At 40.8% G+C, this 19,593-nt stretch overlaps 1 protein-coding gene across 1 annotated transcript; it reads right to left on the reverse strand.

Moving 5' to 3' along the window:
• Positions 1 to 1,893: 1,893 nt before the first annotated feature.
• tbc1d22b (TBC1 domain family member 22B) lies at positions 1,894 to 19,551 on the reverse strand. Its single transcript, XM_011476795.3, has 14 exons — positions 19,289 to 19,551; positions 14,273 to 14,329; positions 13,838 to 14,030; positions 13,583 to 13,751; positions 10,621 to 10,791; positions 10,387 to 10,457; positions 10,154 to 10,282; positions 10,009 to 10,074; positions 8,124 to 8,238; positions 7,612 to 7,718; positions 7,466 to 7,541; positions 7,247 to 7,374; positions 5,242 to 5,337; positions 1,894 to 4,783 (listed from the first exon to the last, which is right to left on the reverse strand). The coding sequence occupies exons 1-14, from the start codon at positions 19,342 to 19,344 to the stop codon at positions 4,655 to 4,657; spliced, it is 1,563 nt and encodes a 520-aa protein (XP_011475097.1). The 5' UTR covers positions 19,345 to 19,551; the 3' UTR covers positions 1,894 to 4,654.
• Positions 19,552 to 19,593: the final 42 nt, after the last annotated feature.

Below are 19,593 nucleotides of genomic sequence, written 5' to 3' on the forward strand. Positions count from 1 at the left end.
TGCTTCACAAAACAGAAAAATGCATTAAAATCCCAATACATCATAGAAATAATCAACGTAAAATTTACTTTAAAAGAAAATAAAAAATTTGAAAATTGATTTAAAAATAAAGGAAGGAAAGAAAAGTGCAGGTAGGACCTTTCAGTCATATACACGGCTAAACAGAAATGTTTTTTAAGTCTAGATTTGAACATGAACACAGAAGAGGCCTGTCTTACGCCTTCAGGGAGGCTGTTCCAGATTTTAGCTGCAGAATATTGAAACGCTGATTCCCCTTGTTTAGTTCTGACTCTGGGCATCAACAGGAGGCCGGCCCCTGAGGTCCTCAGAGTACGAGATGGTTCATATGGCACTAACATGTCAGAGATGTACTTTGGTGCTCGGCCATGGAGAGACTTGTACACAAGCAGAGCTGCTTTGAAGTCTATTCTTTGAGGTACAGGGAGCCAGTGCAAAGACCTGAGCACAGGACTAATGTGATCATACTTCCTGGTTCTGGTCAGGACTCGATCAGCAGCATTCTGGATGTACTGAAGCTGTTTTACAGCTCGTTTGGAGAGGCCGGTGAGCAGGCCGTTACAGTAGTCTAACTTACTGGAGACAAATGCATGAATAAGTATCTCCAGGTCTGGCTTTGAGATTATGTTTTTGATTTTGGCAATGTTTTTCAGATGGTAAAATGCCGCTGATGTTACTGACTTGATATGGCTGTTAAAGTTTAGGTCAGAGTCCATGATTACCCCTGGATTTCTGACTTGATTTGAGGGTTTAAGAGACAGAGAATGACGATAGCTGCTGACACTTTCTCTTTGTTTCTGTGGGCCAAAAATAATAACTTCGGTCTTGTTTGAGTTTAGCTGGAGAAAGTTGTTCTGCATCCACGCGCTGATCTGTTGGAGGCAGTGGCTGAGTGAATCCACCGGCCCATATTCACCTGCTGTCAGTGACACATAGATCTGAGTATCATCTGCATAGTTGTGATAAGATATGTTATTACTGCGTATTAACTGCCCTAGTGGCAGCATGTAAAGGTTGAACAGAAGGGGTCCCAGGATCGATCCCTGGGGCACACCACAAGTCAAGGCCATGTAGTCTGAGACACAACTCCCAATTTTAACAAAATATTTCCTGTCTTCTAGATAAGACTTGAGCCAACTTAGGGCAGATCCAGAGATGCCAACCCAGTCTTGGAGTCTGTGCAAAAGGATCCCATGATCAACAGTATCAAAGGCAGCACTTAGGTCTAGCAGGATTAAGACAGTGCCATCAGGCGGATGTCATTGGTTACCTTGATAAGAGCAGTTTCTGTGCTATGATGGAGTCTAAAACCTGACTGGAAAACATCAAATGAATTGTTTAACAAGAGAAAATCAGTGAGCTGTTGGTAGACAACTTTTTCAAGGACTTTCCAAAAAATGGCAGATTAGAGATAGGTCTGTAATTATTCAGTACAGTGGGATCAAGACCGCTCTTCTTCAGGAGGGGTTTAATGACTGCAGTTTTTAGACCTCTGGAAATATTCCAGATTGAAGAGACATGTTAACTATTTGAGTAATTGATGGCAACACACTGTTCAAGACAGACTTTAGAAATCTAGTGGGTAACACATCAAGGCAGCATGTAGACGAGCTCAGACGGGTGATGGTCTCTTGGACAGTTTGGTCAGTGACAGGTACAAAGTGAGTCAGCTTAGAGTGAGTAGGTGGCCGTTGGATAGTTATGTGTTGTGGAGTTGATAGCTTTTTTAATGCCCTGAACCTTGTCATTAAAAAATACAGCAAACTCATTACATTTAGGTGTGCAAACCAGTTCTTACATAGCTCTTAATGAAAGACAGATGTGCATTTCAACATTCCTCCTTTTTATTTCTTACAAGAAAGTCACAAAAGACAGTTTTAACAGAAGAATGTCTTTAATACAAACAAAAAGAGTGAAAATACAGCAGTCACTGTAATCATTAATTAGTTATAAGGCTAAAGCCAGCTCAGACCTTTGAAGTGTTTTACATCATGGCGTTGGCCCAAAACATATTTGGCATTTAGTCTGAAACAGCGTTAATGAATCTGGATCAGCCATCAGTCATCAACATAAAGTGATTTTTTTTTTCCTGCTGAAAGGCATGGAGTGAACAATACCGCTGTGGTAGAGACACAATCAGATGCCCCCAAGGAATGAGTCCAGTTTTAAGGCTGCAGGTTGACTCTCACACACTCAAATGTTACACTCATCAAACGCAAGGACAAAACAATTTACGACAGTTCAACCCAAAGCCATTCATTTCACAGACGGGAGCGCCACAGAAGCTTATTAAAGGTTTAATGCCAAAAAGAGGCTCAGACGTCAGGTGGATGCTGAAATGATGAATGAGTGATTCCATTTTTTCTTTTTCCTGGTGAGAGACTCGGCATGTTGACAGATACTTCAAACACTCCTAATCACAAAATCGTTAGATTCTTGAGTGAAAAGGGTGACCAAAGGGAACAAACTGACAGGAAAAGAAGAGCATCAGCAATTGTCAGACTGAACATGCTGAAGGTAGATGAACAGATAATCACACACATAGAAAAAAAAAAACATTTGAAGAACTTAAAGATGGATCACGGCACAGACTGTGGAATGTCACACATGTCTGCTAACCGGAACAAGTTCAAAATTGAAGCATGAAGAACAGGACAGCACAAGAACATTCTAGAAAATGCCCAGAACACGAGCATCGTAACTGTGAGCTGCATGGGACGGCCTTCAGCTGCACAAGGTGGCCAAATACCTGAAGCTGTTTTTTCTTCTGTAAAAATCACATAATTGTGATTAAAAAAACAAAAAAACAATTTTACGTTTGTTTTTTTTACAGAGATCACATGATCAAAAGCATCAAGATCTTGACACCCTGGTCAAAATAACATTTCTTTTCTTTATAAAATCCTTATAGTAAAAAACTGGTCTTCTTTTCTAAACTATTGACAGTTTGATTCAGTCCAGTTAAAATAAGTTTACGAAATTAAAGCTACATTTAATTAATGTTTTAGATACAAGGCTGTAAAAAGTATCTCCCCCCCTACTTTGAGGATATTTGTCACACTTCAATTGTTACACAAAATCTTAACTTTACACACAAAGCAAATGAATTTAAAAAATGCCTTTTTTATATAACATTTTGACAAAAATATGGATTTTCTCTAAAACTTTTGGAAAAATGTTCTGTGGTGTTCCTTCAGGGTGGAATTACCTTCTTTTCTGTCAGTTTGAAATTTCTGCCCCTGATAGTTGAAATATTTATTTCAAAATGGAAATTTGAATAGTTTTATAATCAAGAACTTTAAGTGTTTTTTCCCAGCACTGCATGGGTCCGTTCTCTAACATAACGCATCTGTTGCTCAGTTTGGATCAGAACGGAACCTGAATGTGAAACATCTCAGGTCTCGTTTAGAAGCACGACTCAGAACATCAGGGGAGACTGAATTAAAAGTGAGTGACCGCTCAAATGGTACTTCTCATGAGTTGACTGTACACAGCTGGTTTGTGTCATGAGATGCCTCAGCCACATGCACCCATTCGGCGGTTGACACCTGCTGCAGGTTTCTGGGTTGTTCGGGTCCGTGAACGGTCGTAGAGAGGAGCGGCTGCCTCTTAAGGGGAGTGCAAATGCGTCGTGCTTGAGGCTCGTACGGTCACTTCCAGGGGGGTCATGAAACTGGAACGTACTATTGTCTTACTTGTGGAAAGTGTATCGTGATACATTTGTAAGAACAATGCAAGTTGCACGCACTTATGACGTACACGTGATGCTATGGACCGGTGCCCTTACGCCACACTGTAGTCGGTAGTAAGACGCGAGTACTGGCCCCTTACTGACCGCGCACACATGCCGTTTGCACGGGTGTGCATGTAAAGCGTAACTGCCTGTAGGATGTCCACACAAACAATCCTCTGATTGTCTCATGTCCTTCTAACAGTCAGGCTACACGCAAGGAGCACGCATTTATCACTTGAACACCACTAATGGTGCAGTCTTCAGGATTTGAGGGGGTTGAAAAAAACAACAACAAATTCTTACCTGCCTGTCTACTTTCGTACCCCTGTTGTTAAGTGTTCTCTATGCCCTGTCACCCACAGAAATAAAAATGCATTAACGCTTTCTTTCTATGGGTTCAATGAGCGATCCAGCACCTTGAAGTTTTGGGCGGACCCGTCGAGGTTTGCTGCTTTTCGTTTTACCCGCGGTCAGCCCGAATTCACCCGTAAGGGCAGTTGTGACTGAGTTTACCTGGAGGGGTCAGTCTGCATTCATCCATCTGAATTAACAGATATGAGTTTGTCTTTTTGTCAAATATTAAAAAGACTGAACTGAAGCAAATAAATATCTTTTGCCTAAAAAGAACAGCCTTTCAAACATTCCTGTTTTTTTTTCTTTCTGAGTACCAGTAAATGTTTCAAGTGGAGAGACCGACATCAGGACAGCAGATCCAAGGTAGGTGTGGTAAAATACACTGTAACAGTCTATTAAAACAGCAATACACTTTGACTGCAGACAGTCCAAATCCACATCACTGTCACCGGACTGGACTTTCACAGCATGAAGTTGAGTGCTTGAAGCATCAGCCACATCAGTCTTTTCTGTGGTACCTCGGACACCCCCGATGTGGGGAGGGGGCTTCTACCTCTTATAGTGACTGGGTGCGTCTGCAAACATGTACTTGAGTCTGTAGGCTTCAGCCAGCAGCAGGCCCACCTCCTCGTTCCCCCAGTGGATGGTGGGAAGATTCTGCAGAAGCATGAGAAGGCCCTGAAGACGACAGACACACGAACGTCTCAAACCAGATGTAGCATGTAAATATGAATAAAATACAAATCTGTACTTCCACAACAGTTTTCTATAAAACAAAACATTCAAACGATCGTTTGCTGAATAGTTTGAACATTTATTAAACAGTCAAGACTGTATTTTTGACTAAATTATATTCATGTTTTAGAAATCAAAAGATTTAAAAGGTTCTGAAAAGTGAAATCAGCTCCAATCACCTGCTTTTTAGTTTTTCTTCTTTACAACTTTTAAATTCTAAGAGATGTTTATAAAGATAAGTCAAATGATCAGACTTTGGTCCTGCTTTTTTTTTTAATCAAGTTTATTAAAGAATATCTTTAATTCACTCCACATCCTCGACGTTTGTCATTTATTTCCTTGACTTTATATCATTAAATACTTTGGTAAACGTTTCTGTTTCTGCAGACTCATGATGGTACCTGAAAGTCAACCATGGACAGGATTTCTTTACGCCACTCGATGAGGAATGCAGCGCAGACGTACAGGTGGAAGTGGGAGAAACCTTCAGCTTCAGCCTGAGAAGACAACAGAACGGGTCAAAACAGCGCCGCTGTGTGACGCCACAGCTCAAGTGTGGACCCACACAGAGATTCAGCAAGCAATACAGAAACAGAGATGTCAACAGATCAGAGCTGCACAGGAGCAGGAACCACTGACCATTCAAACTCTTCTAATCTGCAGTTAAATGGTAAATGGCGTACACTTGTATAGAACTTTTCTACCTAAAGGTCCAAAGCGCTTTACAGTCACAGACCCATTCACACACTGATGGCTGATGGCAAACACTGGCGCCAATCTGCCACCAGAGCCAAGGTGGGGTTCAGTGTCTTGCCCAAGGACACTTCGACGCATGGGCGGACAAGGCGGGAATTGAACCTGCAATCTTCAAACCAGATGTCAATGGGTCTAATGTGGATTTGACCAGGATGATTGATGAAGTATTAGGACCACCATAACATAAAAAAACACATTTAAGAGAATAAAGTTGTAAAATTATGAAAAAAGTTGAAATTTTACAAGAATAGTCGTACAATTATAAGAAAAAGGCCATGCTTTTATTTGTAGATATAGCTTGGTTGGTAGTAAGCCTCCATCCACTTTATGTGCAGACTAAATCCATCAATGCAGCCTTATGGTAACCCTAACCCATAAGGCTTTAGTTCATTTGATTTGATTTGATTTGAAATGGTTTATTTCAAGCAATCAAATAGAAATAATACACAAAAACGAAACAACCATCAGTTATACATTCATAAAATAACTAATCAAACTAAGGATAATTAGAAATATTAACAAATATCGCTTGAAAGGGAGTGGAAGGAAGCGAACTTATATAATCCCACCTCTGTTCTACCGTTACCATTTTATAACATGATTTATTATTATCCAGTTCCTAGCTTTTATCAGACAGGATTAAGAATCTTGAAGTATCAATAAAGCACATGACAACGAAAATTACTTAAATTATTTTGTAAAAAATAACTTTTAGAAATCAACATGGCAATGAAGCATCCAAAATATATGCAAATTATGTTACTTATAAAAGTCATTGATATGATTAAAACATAATATTATATCAGTAAAATAGACATAACACTATTTCAGAAGTTTTCATAGCAAACTTTGATCAAGTATCAAAAGTTAAAAATATGTGCATCATCATAAGAATCTATGTGCCATAATGCATTTGGACCTCTGCAACCACACTGCTGACCATATAAACGGCGCGCCCTCTGAAAATCCATTCCTAGTGGGTCAAGAATCTTCTTCTAAAGAGTTCCAGTTTCTCTCAAAGTCTTTTCAATGTCCTTATAATGAAACAATGTGGACTCACAAAAAGACAAATGCTGAACTAACCGCTTACAAAGCGCTCTATGTACTGAATATATATATTGATTCTTTTTGTTTATATTTTTCAAGGTAAACAGCCTTCTGGCTCATAAATCTTTTACTTTAATCTTGTACATTCTCAACTTCTAAACTTACGAAATTATAACTTTATTGTAGTAAAATATTCACCCTTACTCATAATTCTACGAGTTATTCTTTTAAAATTAGGACTTTTTTCTTCATAATTTTACAAGTTGATATTCGAAATATTTGACTTTTTTCTCGTAATTTCACGACTTTATTCTCCTAAAATTACAAATTATTTTTTAAAAATAATTTTACAACTTTATTCTCATAAATGTATTTATCTTCTTATTTTGAAGGTGGCCCTAATACTCGTAGTCGTAAGGATGGACCCATGACAGAAAAAGTTTTTAAAACCTTAATCTGGACTAAGTTTTTTTAAACTAAAAACGTCTTCAACAACTAAGTGCAGGTTCACTCTTTAATATTCTTGCAGTACAAATTCTTTCTAAGAAATCAATCCTCCGAACCCTGAACAGGTCTTGATCTGCGTGCTCATGAGCTCTGTACCTGGTAGGTGTCCCATAGACGGATGGTGCAGCGGAGTGGCAGTTCCCTCATCAGGAGGTTGTTCATCCACCGGAAAGCGAACTGCAGGTACTCCACCTCATACTTCTTAAAATGATTGTGAATATCCACTGAGGAGGGAAAGCAGTTTTTACATTCATACGATTTCTGTTTTGGGGTGCAGCGTGCATCCTGCAGTCAGACGGAGATTCATCCACCTACCATCGATTCTGCTGACCAGCTCCTCCAAAGCTTTGACCTTATTCTGGATTCCTGGCTGGGCGAAGGTGTAGTTGTCCTAAAAAGTAACTTGCTTCAGTGAAAAGGGTGGCGTTTCAGAGAACTGCACAGAGAACGAGGAGCTGCACCTGTATGCCGTCCAGCAGCTTGCTCATGCACCAGAAACTGTCTGCCTCGATGTTCCTCTGGGTGTCCAGAGGGAGCATCGCCACGTCAAAGTTCTCCACGTGCTCCTCTGGAATATCAGTCAAACTCAGAACTCACCTCAAGTTTACAGGTTTTGGTTTTAGGAACATTTAAAGTCTCACTCCGATCATCCTTTGGTCTGTTTTCAAAGCGTTCCCAGTGGTCTTTTAATTATGATTATGCTGTTTTTAGCCCATAAAAAAGTACTTTTTTTCAGACAATAGTTCATTATTAATTTGCATTTGTGAGGCTGAGGCGCCCCCCCCTTTCCCGTCACCCATAACAACATTTTTTCGTCCGCTCCTGATTCACAAAGACTTGAATAAAGAAACACTCATAAATGTAATTTTGAGCTAAATTTTCTTCAAATATTTGTCCTCCATTGAGAACGTGTTAAAAACACAATTTTTATCGGAGTGGGTCTTTAGGCCTCAATACCAAACTCTGAACTTACTGACAAACTCAGACAGGAAGACGACAAAAAAGGGCGTGACCAGGTCATTTATGCCCTGAACGTAGCCGCTGGCTGGATGACGGATGGCCCAAATGAAGAGAATTCGCTCAAACACCTGAGAAAAAAAAACCAAAAACATCATCACATTTACAGCTTATGAAAAGAAATTTCAGCCTAAAAACACTCACTGTGTCATAAGAATACAGACACAAATTAATCGGCACAACAGGAAGTTATGAACATTTTTATAATAAATAAATAAATAAATAAATAAAAACAACCTCAGCTCTACACAGCAACACTATTTGACGAATAAGAACATTAGATGCATTGATAAGGTAATGATTTCGTGTAATAAATTTTATATCAAGCAAAAGGCTTCCTTATTTCAGTTGCAAGGCTCTAGAACTCGTGTCTTCTAACTCCCTGCCTGTTCTCCAGCTCTCCCTGCACCCCTGGTTAACTTGGATCAGACACAAGGAGGAAACATCCGAGTCAGTTCATCATCAGCAAGGAGGCCAGGGAGACCTGGAGAACAGGGTGGCTGGTCCATTTCAGGGAATTCAATCAGCTGGTTAAATTCTTTCGGTTTAATTTAGGACGTTTTCTAAAAATAAGATCAAAATTTTAGAAACCTGGCGAGTCATTGAGTCTTCATCAATACATTCAAATCAGACATATTTATTGATAAACTTTGATTTTTCAAGTGAGGGCTTTTTAAACAAATCTTAAATCCTTCTCTTTGGAAAAGTTTATTTATAACTCCCCAGTTTTTAGGGAGAATTGTTTGCTTCTTCTTTTATTATATTATTGGGAATTGTATGTCTTTTTTGTGAAATATATGAAGTTTGACCTCTATTATTAGATGTTTTTATCCTTGTTTCTGTTTTAATTGGGTTAAATGTACACATTTAAATTCATAAAACCACTTAAGTTTTGTATGCGTTTACAGAAAACACACAAAAAAGTTGAATTTAGAGAAACTAGAAGGTTTTGGTTCTGATGAGTAGAAATCATCATTTTTGGAAATTGGCTTTCTACATTTTCTTAGAAGTTCCATTCTAATGATGAACCATTTTTTGCTGAGAAATAAAAGTTTGTATTACAGGCCTTCCATATTTACTCAAACGTTTATTGATTTTGCTTTAAATTGTTCAAATGTTGTTTTTTTAGCTCTGCTAAATGTGTGACCTGCTTCACTGTTTGGGTAAACAGAACTTTAAGGGTGTAATACACAAAAAACTAAAACTTGGACTCCCTGAAGGTCAGGGGGCCACAGCTTTTGCAGCAAGTCTTGCTTTTGTCATGGCAATGTGGGAGGGGCAGAGTCACAGACTCCATCAGAACATAATGTGTTGCTCACCTGAAGTTTGAGAGTTTGAATAAACCAAAATACTTGTCAAATGTTTTTGGTGAAGTTCCTGTTTTTAAGTGTTTAACATGTTTGCTTCAAAACAAAATCAAACTATGTCAGTTGTGCTGCGATAAAACTGAGGTTGAATCATTTCTCACAAATCTAAATTTGGATCAGCTTGAAGCCACGTTTGAGGAACGAGCTGAGGTCAGTGCAGATCGTCTCTGACAGCAGAGTTCCTCTGAGGTTTGGTATCAGATGCAGCTTCTTCCTCTGCGGTCACCACATGCACCACGTCATTTCTGCTTAAGACGAGCTGTGAAACAGGAAAAAGCACAGTCTGCTCTTGTTCCGGTCTCACTTTAGATTGCGGATGACGTCTTTTCAGACTGGTGTGGTGGAGGCTGCAGGGAGCTGACACTGAGCTGATTGAGCCACTGACTGATGCTGAACAGATGAACCCAAACACGCCGAGACAAAACGGTGAACTTTTCCATTTAAAGACAAAGAGGCCTTTCGCGCACATCTAACCTCTTGCACGGCGGGCTGCTGGAACAGCGGAATCAGAGGGTTGGTTCTCGGAATGTCGATGTGGATCTGACAGAAAGAGGGTCCAAAAGATTATTGCCAGAAGGTCAGAGGTTTGTCTTCTGTGTGGACTAAAGTTCTGCCTCACCTGTCTGTACGTGTCTTTAAAGTGCTCATCTGTTCTGGAGTGATAATACTGCTCAATGAAACCAAAGTATTCCTCCCGCTTTCGGCGGAGCACCAGCTCTCTGCGCTCCTTGTTGGCAGGCAGGTATCCCTGTAAGAAGGTCAAGGGCAGAAAAAAAGAAGATGATGTTTCCGATGGGTTAGGGGAGAGGTTTAGACTGATAAACGTTGCACACTGCAGGTTGGGAGCCTTACAGATAGAAGTCTCCAGGTGATCGGCCGGACTTCTCTCGGTATTCCAGACCAGCTATGCTTCCGGAGTTCCTCTGTGAGAGGGAGGGAGGAGAGAGGACCTCAGTCATTCCGGGTTTTCTCTGCAGACCTCACAGCAGAGGTGGACAAACTGCAACAGCTGTTCAAACACTCAAAAGTGACACTCCTGATGTGCTGACTGAGATCTACAAGGAGGTGTCTGCGGCGCCGCAGTACCGAGGTCAGTGTTGGGACTCGCCAGCAGCTGCTTGAATTTGTCCAGCCGGTTTTTCTCCCGCACCGTCATGGGGGGGGCTCCTGAAGCATTCTGGTCAGAGATGCGAGCCACCAGAGGGATGATGGGACGCACGGGCAGCGACTGCTGCTTCTGCAGGGGGGAGCGAACTGCTGAGGAGAAACAAAACGCCCATGAACCTCTGCCGACTTCAGTAGGGGATAAAACACTTAAGGAGGAATGAAACCATAAAGGCCTTTTGCTCAGAGATTTTCAGCACATATCAACAGTATGTTTCCAAATTCAACGTTATCTGTAGAGCACATTTCCAGTTGAGCAGCACCTCAAAGTGCTTTTTACATCATGAATAAATAATAATCCACCACATATGCACATCAAACCCATCTGAAACAAAAGAAACGCCCCATGAAATCAATAAAAGATTCCAAAACAAAGCTGACAGGGCACAACAGCAACAGACGAAAAGGTAAAACTTACTTAATAGCAGCTAAAATGATTACAGCTTTTCTTAAAAACTGTCCACATTAGTCGAGGCCCTCACGTCTGTTCTGCAGGCGAGGCTCACGGTTCTGGAATGAGGCCTCGCCGTGGGTTTTTGTTCTGACCCCAGTAGACGTGTACCTGAGGGCTCCGGGAGGATCATAAACTAAAAGCAGTGCCTTAAGACTAATGAAAGAATCTGACAGGGAGCCAGTGCAGACATTTCAAAATTGGTGTCATGTGCTCCTTCTTTGTGGTTAAAAGGCCAGCAGCCGAGTTTTGAACAATTCACAGCCGATTATACTGGGATTCATTTTACTGGTCTCTATCATCCACCATTCAAATCTGTGCCTCATAACAGAATACTGAGCAGGCAGAGAAACTTTGCATTTCTTCTTGTGACTGACGTGAGACAATCTTGCTGTTTTTCTAAAACTGCAGGCTTCTGAACGCTCAAGCAGATGAGGGCATCGTGGACTCTCCCCACTGTCATTTCTGGGTCTTTTTTTTTTTTTAAACAATAGGTGTTTTTTCCTTTCAAATCATTTTTAATAACATCTAGTTAAATTTTTTTTAGTTATTTTATTAGTAACCAAATTCATTGAGTTTTTAAATCTGCAAAGTGTCATTTAAGAAGATTGAATATGATTATGATTATTTTGTAACACAATGCAGGTAAAATGAAGATGAACAAAGATTATTCTAAAATGAGAAACAAAAAAATTATGTCACCAGTTCTTACTGACTCGTGTGAATGGATGTGGCTCAAAACTTTATCGTTTGAATTTAATTTCCATTTTTATGATGAGGAATCATCAGACGGCGGGAGTACAGATCTGAACTTTACTGAGAGATAATCTGGAAGAAGAAATCAAATAAATAGAGCTCAAGTTGTTCCCGAAGAACAAAAAAAGCAGGGACTCTTCTGGGCTCCCACTGTCTGACGCTGAGAGTCTCATAAAACTGCAGCTGAAGTTATTGAAAAGCTCCATCATCTCTTTCTTCTGGTTTGTTTACAGGATGAGTAACTGCAGGAGGGATTCAGGTGACCTGTGAATGGAGCTGCAGGTGTTTGATGAATGCAGCTGCTCATAAAACAGACAGACCATCTGCATAAAAGAAACTGTAGGAATGAAAAAACCTGTTCTTATTTATTTGGATCAGTCCATATGTATCAGACTAAATGGCCCATCACAGATCATCTAGAACCCTCAGATCCTCACATGCTGAACTTTAAATGTAGAACAAGAACAAGGCTTTGCTTTGGTATTAATGGTCCCCGTTTAAGAACCCTGAAGATCTCAGAGCTTCTTTGCCTGAGAGGATCTGTCAAACTGTGTTCAACTACAGGAAGGAAACTTACATCAATAAACTCTATTTTTTTATTGTTTTGTTAAGTTTTTATAGAACTTTTTACTAAAATACAAATTGAGCGGTAACTGTTGATGGATTATTATAAAACATGACGTCAGATTTAAGGATCTAATCCAATGAAAATGGTACTTTTGGTCTTTTCGGAGACATTTTTCTGATGTTGAAAAAAATGTATAAAGAAAATTAAGCATAAAAATGCATTTTTGAGTATTTCTTTATATAAATAGCTGGAGCAGAGGAAAAAATGTCGATTGAAAAAGATGGTCTCAGGCGGGCTACAAGCTTCCTGCTCTGCTCCATTCTGATGCATCCACCTGCAGATCCATGAACGCCTTCGTTTTCCTTGTCTGAGCTGGAATCTGGATCCAAACTGGACGGCCCGATAGCTCCGATATTGCTCGCCATTTTTGTCACGCCGGAAATGTTAGGTGAGGGGCTGAAAGCTAGTCCCACCCACAACTCAAAGGTGAATGAACCTTTGAACTACTGCTGCTCTGCAGAAACTATGTCCTAGAAAAAAACCCACACGGTTTATGGATTTTGGCTAAAAACTGCATTTTCACAATTAAAAATAGATCAAAAAGAGGATCACAGTGAGTCTTTAAATCATTATATTTTGTTTGGTTAGAGAAACTCTTCTTTGTGGGTTTAAACAGTTCATTTATACATGATAAAAACATTTTTGTACTTTTTTTGAAATTCATCTCTTTTTTCTACAATCCAGCTGCCATCATTTGAGTAACAGTCTTTAATTTATTCTCTGTGCTTTCATCCTCTCATGAGCACAAATGTTCATGTGTTTGTAGGGAATTATAATTTATTTTGATTTATTATAAATCATTTTGTTCTCCAAATTCTTTCTTTGAAAAGTGGTTTAGAAATTAAACAAACGTGCTGATAATTAAAGGACTGTAAAAAAAAAACACAGAAACACTCGTCCAGAATGATTTTCAGAGTGGGAATTGTTCTGCGCAGCACATGTTAAAGCCCCCCCCCCTCATCCCAAAGGAGAGTGTAGTTTATTTTTCATCCTCATTAAAAAAGCGGCTCGGTGGGTCTTAAGGCTGAGTGAACCCGTCTGAAACGTACCAGAAGAAGAGCCAAGATCTGCATCGCTGCAAGACTTCACCAGCCTGCCGTTGACCAGCTCGTGGTCCACATCCTCCTCCTGCACGTCCTGGAGGTCCAGACCAACCTCCGTGGACGGAGCCAGTGTTTGGGACAACACTCTCCCAGGGTCATCTGCTTGATGCTGATTCTACAAAGATGACACAGAAAGTTTGAAGAAGAGTCAGAGATTTCCGTGTCAGACCACCCACAGACAAAGGCGTGTTCTGCAGCTACTTGTTTGTGCAGCGATGAGGCAGAGTCCAGGCCTGATGGTGTGGAGGAAGCCGGGGTGGGAGTCCAACAAAAGTCCTCGTCCTCTTCATCATCAATGTCCCATGCATCGTTGGTGCTGGTGGCAAACTCGTGGAAGCTTGAGGCTTTTTTAGTCTTGACATTGTTGAGTTTAGGTTTTGTCTCTCTGAGATACCTGCAGGGGAATAGAAGGGGAAACTGAATTATGCTGATGTGCACAGGCAGCTGATCCACCAGCATTCTCTAAAAAAAAAAGGAAAATGCAAAAACAACCATGGCGGTTCCAACAGACTTCTAACATCTGCTCACAGCTGCACAGAACGGATGCATGCGCGCTCCAAAAGGACGTGAGGCATGCACAATCACAGCTGGAACCAAAGCGCATTCATGAACCATGCAGCTCACGTGCACACTTACGTGCGCCGCAAACGGGGATCGAGAGGCGGATGTTGTGCTCCATAAACAGGCCGCACACTGTGGAAGATAGCGTGAAAAGATATCACAGCCTGAAGAACAACACCTGCAGCTCCTCAGACACGGAGGTGTCGTTGTGAAAGCGCTTTCATGTGTTTGAGTAATGAAACACACAATCAACCCCAGCAGACTGCACTTTGTCAGGAGCTGAGCGCTCTGAGGGGAAAGATCTTCTCCCCCAGGGAAGATCCAGCCTGTTGAATGTTCAGAGCCTGCAGCTCAAAGAGCTCTGCTTTTGCAAAAATCTTCTCAGCTTCTCTCCAACAGTCCCCCAAAGAAGAAGAGGGAACATTTTTTGGAGTCATTTCGGAGTGCAACGATTCATTTAAACAACGGTTGGATTCATGTCACCGATGGAGCTTGCTGACACGATTCATAGTCGTTCATTTTTTAAGAATCCAATTCACTGAACTAAAATGAATGCAGGACATCTTTAGCCAAAAAATCTAAAACATCCCAAAGCTTCTGTCAGCGTTTTGAGGAATTCCATGTCCTCTTCAGAGGCGGTTGGAGAGGTCAGTCAGTATTTAAACAGCGAGCGACTTATTAAAAAGGTCTCCATCCTTGTAAAATGAAAAATATTTCCACCGCAACGATAAATTGATTATTTTTTATCGTGAGTTTTCTCCTCTGCCATCACATCTGTGTTGTCCGCTGTCCTGGCGCATGACGTCACTTGCAGGCTAAGTCAATAGTTTCATTTAACATTTTTATGTAATTGTAAACAAACCAGCTGTTCCTCAATCTAAGTGTTTTTTCCCCCCCATATATGGATTTATTTCAATTTGAAATGATTCTATAATGATAGAATAGGTCAGGGGTCTGCAAACTTTAACACTTAAAGAGTCATTCAGGTCAATTTCTCACCGACAAAACCCAAAAGGAGCCACAAAGTCCGACTTTGCCCTTTAAAAAAACAAGACAAGGATTTGGGTTTTTGTTTTTTTACAAGGATAAATGCAGAGGAATTGTTGTTTATTTGGCATGAATAAAACATAAACATAAAGAGAAACTAGCTTTTTTTCCAAAGTATAAAATTGTTTGTAACTTTTGGCAGAGGTATATATATGGCTTCCTTTCAAAATAAAAGACACACTGCATCACATAAGATCATATCAATACAGCAAATGTAGTGATAGGTAGTGGAACATCAGTGATGCTGAAAAGAAATCTGGTTTCTGAGACTTAGCCAGAAATGTGTAAATCTAACTAACCAAATTTAAATCAGTGCTAATTTAGTGACTCGTCCTTTTTTTTTTTTTAAACCAAAAGGTGCATTTAAAATCCTTCGATTTGGTCAAAAAACAGGAAATCTGTCTTATCTGTTGTGTCTTAATTCTGGTTCTGTTTACTGACCTCCAAACGATTTCCTGAGAAACACGGCGCACAAAAATCTGGCAAAAGGTTTCAGTTTGACTTGTGATCCGTTCTGTCCTTCAGCTGTTTGTGAATGAGTTAAACAAAGTTTGAGTTACTTTTTTACTTTGCTACTTACTTTTCACTTCACAGTTATTCTTTAAAATGAAAAACTTGTTATTTTTCAACAGAGAGCCACAACTGTGGGGTAAAAGAGCCACATGTGGCTCTGGACGGTCGGTTGCAGACCTTTGGCAAAGGTTGTTTCCATTAACAACTTGCCTCAGACGGATCGAATATCAAATCTTATTTATTTGGATTTTTAAATGTAATAATATATGCTGTCCCTGTCTTGAATAAACAAACAATATAAATATAGATTGATACATCTATGAATCGTTTCTCCCCTAGTAAAAACCATTTAAACTGACATAAAACCTGATTACCATAAGTGCATTTTAATGCTAAACTTTTCTTTTTAGTAAGGGGTCTGTTGGGGGTCAGTGGGACACAAGGGAGAGGAGGGCCGCTCTGATACAGACTGTTTACAGAAGTTATCCAGACTTTCTTTGGGGTTTTTTCAGCCTGGGTTTAAGCCAGATCCCCCATTTCCTTTGCTCTGAAAACACTTCAGGAATCTGAAAGGCTTTCACGTTAGTCCCATCAGGAGCACTAAATGACCCTAATTTCTGTGAAAAGAACGGACATAAGAAGTCATGCAGCTGAGAACCCGGGTTTATCTGCGCTGCCAGGGTCGGTCCTTTATCAGCCCTCCACTCGTTTATCAGGAGCGCCTCAAGGACAAGCAGCGAGACTGGCCACCCTCTTGCTCAAGCACACGTTTGTGTTTTGCCTTTCTCCGTTCTCGGCTGTTTTTTAGAGAAAGATCCGTTTGTGTGACAAAGGCAGCCACACCCTCTCCTTATCAGGTTTCCCAAGGAGATCCAGCTCCTCCTTTTCTGTCCTTCACACTGGCAGCCGCAAAACTCATTCCTCAAGTCATAAAATATATAAGAATTTCCCAGCACAAACGTCCCATCGATGAGACCAGACGGGTTCTCAGTTCTTGATGTATACACGAACCATAAGTGTTTTCCTGCTGCTCTTATTGTTGAGCGCCACAACAGCTGGTGAGCAATGTACGCAAGCTGGGACACGTTCAGCGCCAGGCTTTGTGTTTCATCAAATGAAACCGACAGGAGGTCTAAACAGAAATTCATACACCCACAACATGTTTTACAACGTCTGTTCTCTGAAGAGAAATTAGGGGAATTAAGAAAAATCAGCACAACATCATCATGAAGGATGAAAAAATCTGTTCTAAGCAAAGGGTTTTACACCCAGAGGAGACCTTAAATCCATACAAATACAGGATTCCTGAATGTATGCTTCTGAGGACATTTAAAGGCATTGTAGCAACAGTCAAGGGAGATAAAAACAGATTCTTGTTCAATCATAGAGATTAAACACAGAAAAGCATCATGAAAAATTGCAAGTTATCTGAAAGGCAGTGCAACTTATCCATAGAAGATAAACCTTCTGCTGTCCCGGAGCTTTTGTCCGTGTGGACGACAACACATCAACACTGGAATGGTAAACAAAAAGCATTAAGAAAACACCATACAAAAGATGAACAGACCATGAAACCGCGAAACAGCTAACCGGTTCAAACTGTCATGTACGCCGATGGAGCATTTTTCTGCTTCGGGGTCACAGAAGCTGGGAATTTGACACCAGGTTAGTCAATTATTAACTCCTCTGCTCCCGTCAGATGTGAGGCCCTTTGTCACAGACAGCTAAGGTTTGGTCAAAACTGGGATCATGTAACAAAAACAATGTTGTTGTGTCACATGACCCAGCAGGAAAACCCCAACAGAAGAGCGCCAACAGCCTCCCAGATACAAGCCTGAGCTGAACCCAACGACCTGAAGCAAACCTCCTATAACCTCTGCAGAGCATGCAACATGCTGACGTCAACAAACTGTTTGAGCTGGTATTCTAGCACTACAAACAACTCAGTTATTGGCTGTAAATAGTTATTTGACAGATTCCTTAAAAATCAAAATAAGACGAGAAGATGATGGCTTTAGCCAGTAAAGCTTTAGGCAGCTGTGGCTTGGAGGTAGGTACAGAAGTCATTATTTCCCTGCTTTTGAGGTGCCCTTGGGCAAGACACCCAACCCTTAGCCATGCTTGCCGTGGATGTGAGACTGTGGGTTTTGTGTGAGTGACTGGATGACAAACAAAGAGCTTGGTGAGTGACGCCTGCTCTCCACACCTGACCCACATAGTCTGATTCTGATGGTCAAGCTGGGAGGTCTGTGGATTTTTGAACCCACAGTCTCTGCATCTCAGGGTGGCCACTCTACCATTAGCCACTCTGTGTTTTATTGTCTGTTGCTTCTCTTGGCTAAAATACTCTAAGAGATGTCGGCGTTTTTTTTCCGCCTGTTAAACTGATGATAAATAAGACATGGTGAATATTTGCAAATGATTAGTACTTTGTTGAAACATTGCATGTTTCTATTTTTTTCTACTTATAATCTCATCTATGTTAATGTTTTTGTTAGTTGTGTCAGGGTAGTGTGTGTGTGTTTTCTATTTTTTTTTAATGCTTTGTTTGCCTTTAGTTTTTAATTTTGGCAGAGTCTTTTATTTTGTAAAGTACTTTGTGTCACTCTGAAATCTGTTTTGTCAATAAAGTTTGATTTGATTCGGTTAGCCGGCAAAAATCCGTTTTGTGGCTCAGCCACAAGACAATTTCTATTTTACATCTTTTTAACTCACCCTATAATCAAACCCTTAACAACTTAACAAAAGCCTATATTTTTTAGGACTTTAACCCAAAATTTCAGGTTTAAATTAGTTTATTTTACTGTAATTGCCATGTTAATTGAATGGGCGGACGCTAGCACGAAATGCACTTTTATTTACACCTTTTTCAATAGTCAAAATGTATTACTAATGTTGTCAAACTAATCAGACTGATGAACTTTTTACATGTACCAACAACGACGCCGGGTGAGTAATGACTTTAAATTAAGTTTTTCTGTAAACCTCTTTGGCCTCCATCTCTGGACAAAGATGGCGTTCATTACCAGTTCAATCTCTTTAAATATTATTGAAGCAGATAACTTAAAAAAACATTTTATTTTGCTCTACGGTGACGTGATAAGTGGTCAGAGAAGAGACAGTTACTAACTAGGCGGGATGGCACAGAAAAGCCCAGGGAGCATCCTGAGTGAGGAAAATGTAAACATGGAGCACTTTCCCGGCTGTCTGTCAGCCGCGCTCAGTGCAGTCTGGGAAAGCATATGGCGGGTGTGACCGTTGACACCCCCTCCACGAACGGCAGAAACCGCAGAGAGCAGAGATGGAGGGGCTCACATCTCAAAACCCATTCAATCATGGGGGGAAAAATAAAATAAAAACGTCCGAAGGAAAATGTGTAGAATGCGTTTATGAGATTTGTTCCTTTGACAGATCACAGGTTTTAGGTGTTTAATGGCTCATCGAGAGACTTAAACTTTAACAGCATCGGCAGGAAACTCGCTACGCAAACACAGTTTTATTTCAAACTGATATAAAGGTGAGGAAACCAACCTTCCGGGAACCTTTGGGTTTCTCCTCCAGAAATTGATCCTGTTGTCGGTGGCCATACTCGCACCCCCTCCCCTTTGCCTTCAGACCGGCTCCGGGCGCGACGGAACCATGGTTGTTCCGCCTCCGTGTCTCCCAGAAAAAGAAGGACCGCGGGCCCCGTTTAGCTCGCTTCGGAGAGCCGAACGGTCGATGGGCAGAAACGAAAAAGCTGCCGAGGCTACGATGAGGGAAACTGCGTCCTGTACGGCGCCATCTTGGAGAGTAACGTTCGGAGCGCGTGATTGGCGGAAGGAACGAACAGGTGC

Source organism: Oryzias latipes, chromosome 7 (genome assembly GCF_002234675.1).
Source record: "Oryzias latipes chromosome 7, ASM223467v1".
Classification (NCBI taxonomy): Eukaryota; Metazoa; Chordata; class Actinopteri; order Beloniformes; family Adrianichthyidae; genus Oryzias; species Oryzias latipes.

Bases quoted from the DNA above. Each gene is read 5' to 3' on its own strand.
- tbc1d22b (XM_011476795.3), bottom strand. From the start codon at position 19,344: ATGGCCACCGACAACAGGATCAATTTCTGGAGGAGAAACCCAAAGGTT. The intron at 8,239-10,008 runs GTTAGATGTGCG...TTTTTTTCTCAG, and splicing joins AGCAGCCCGCCGTGCAAGAG to GTGTTTGAGCGAATTCTCTT. The intron at 7,375-7,465 runs GTAGGTGGATGA...TTCCCTCCTCAG, and splicing joins GCTGGTCAGCAGAATCGATG to TGGATATTCACAATCATTTT.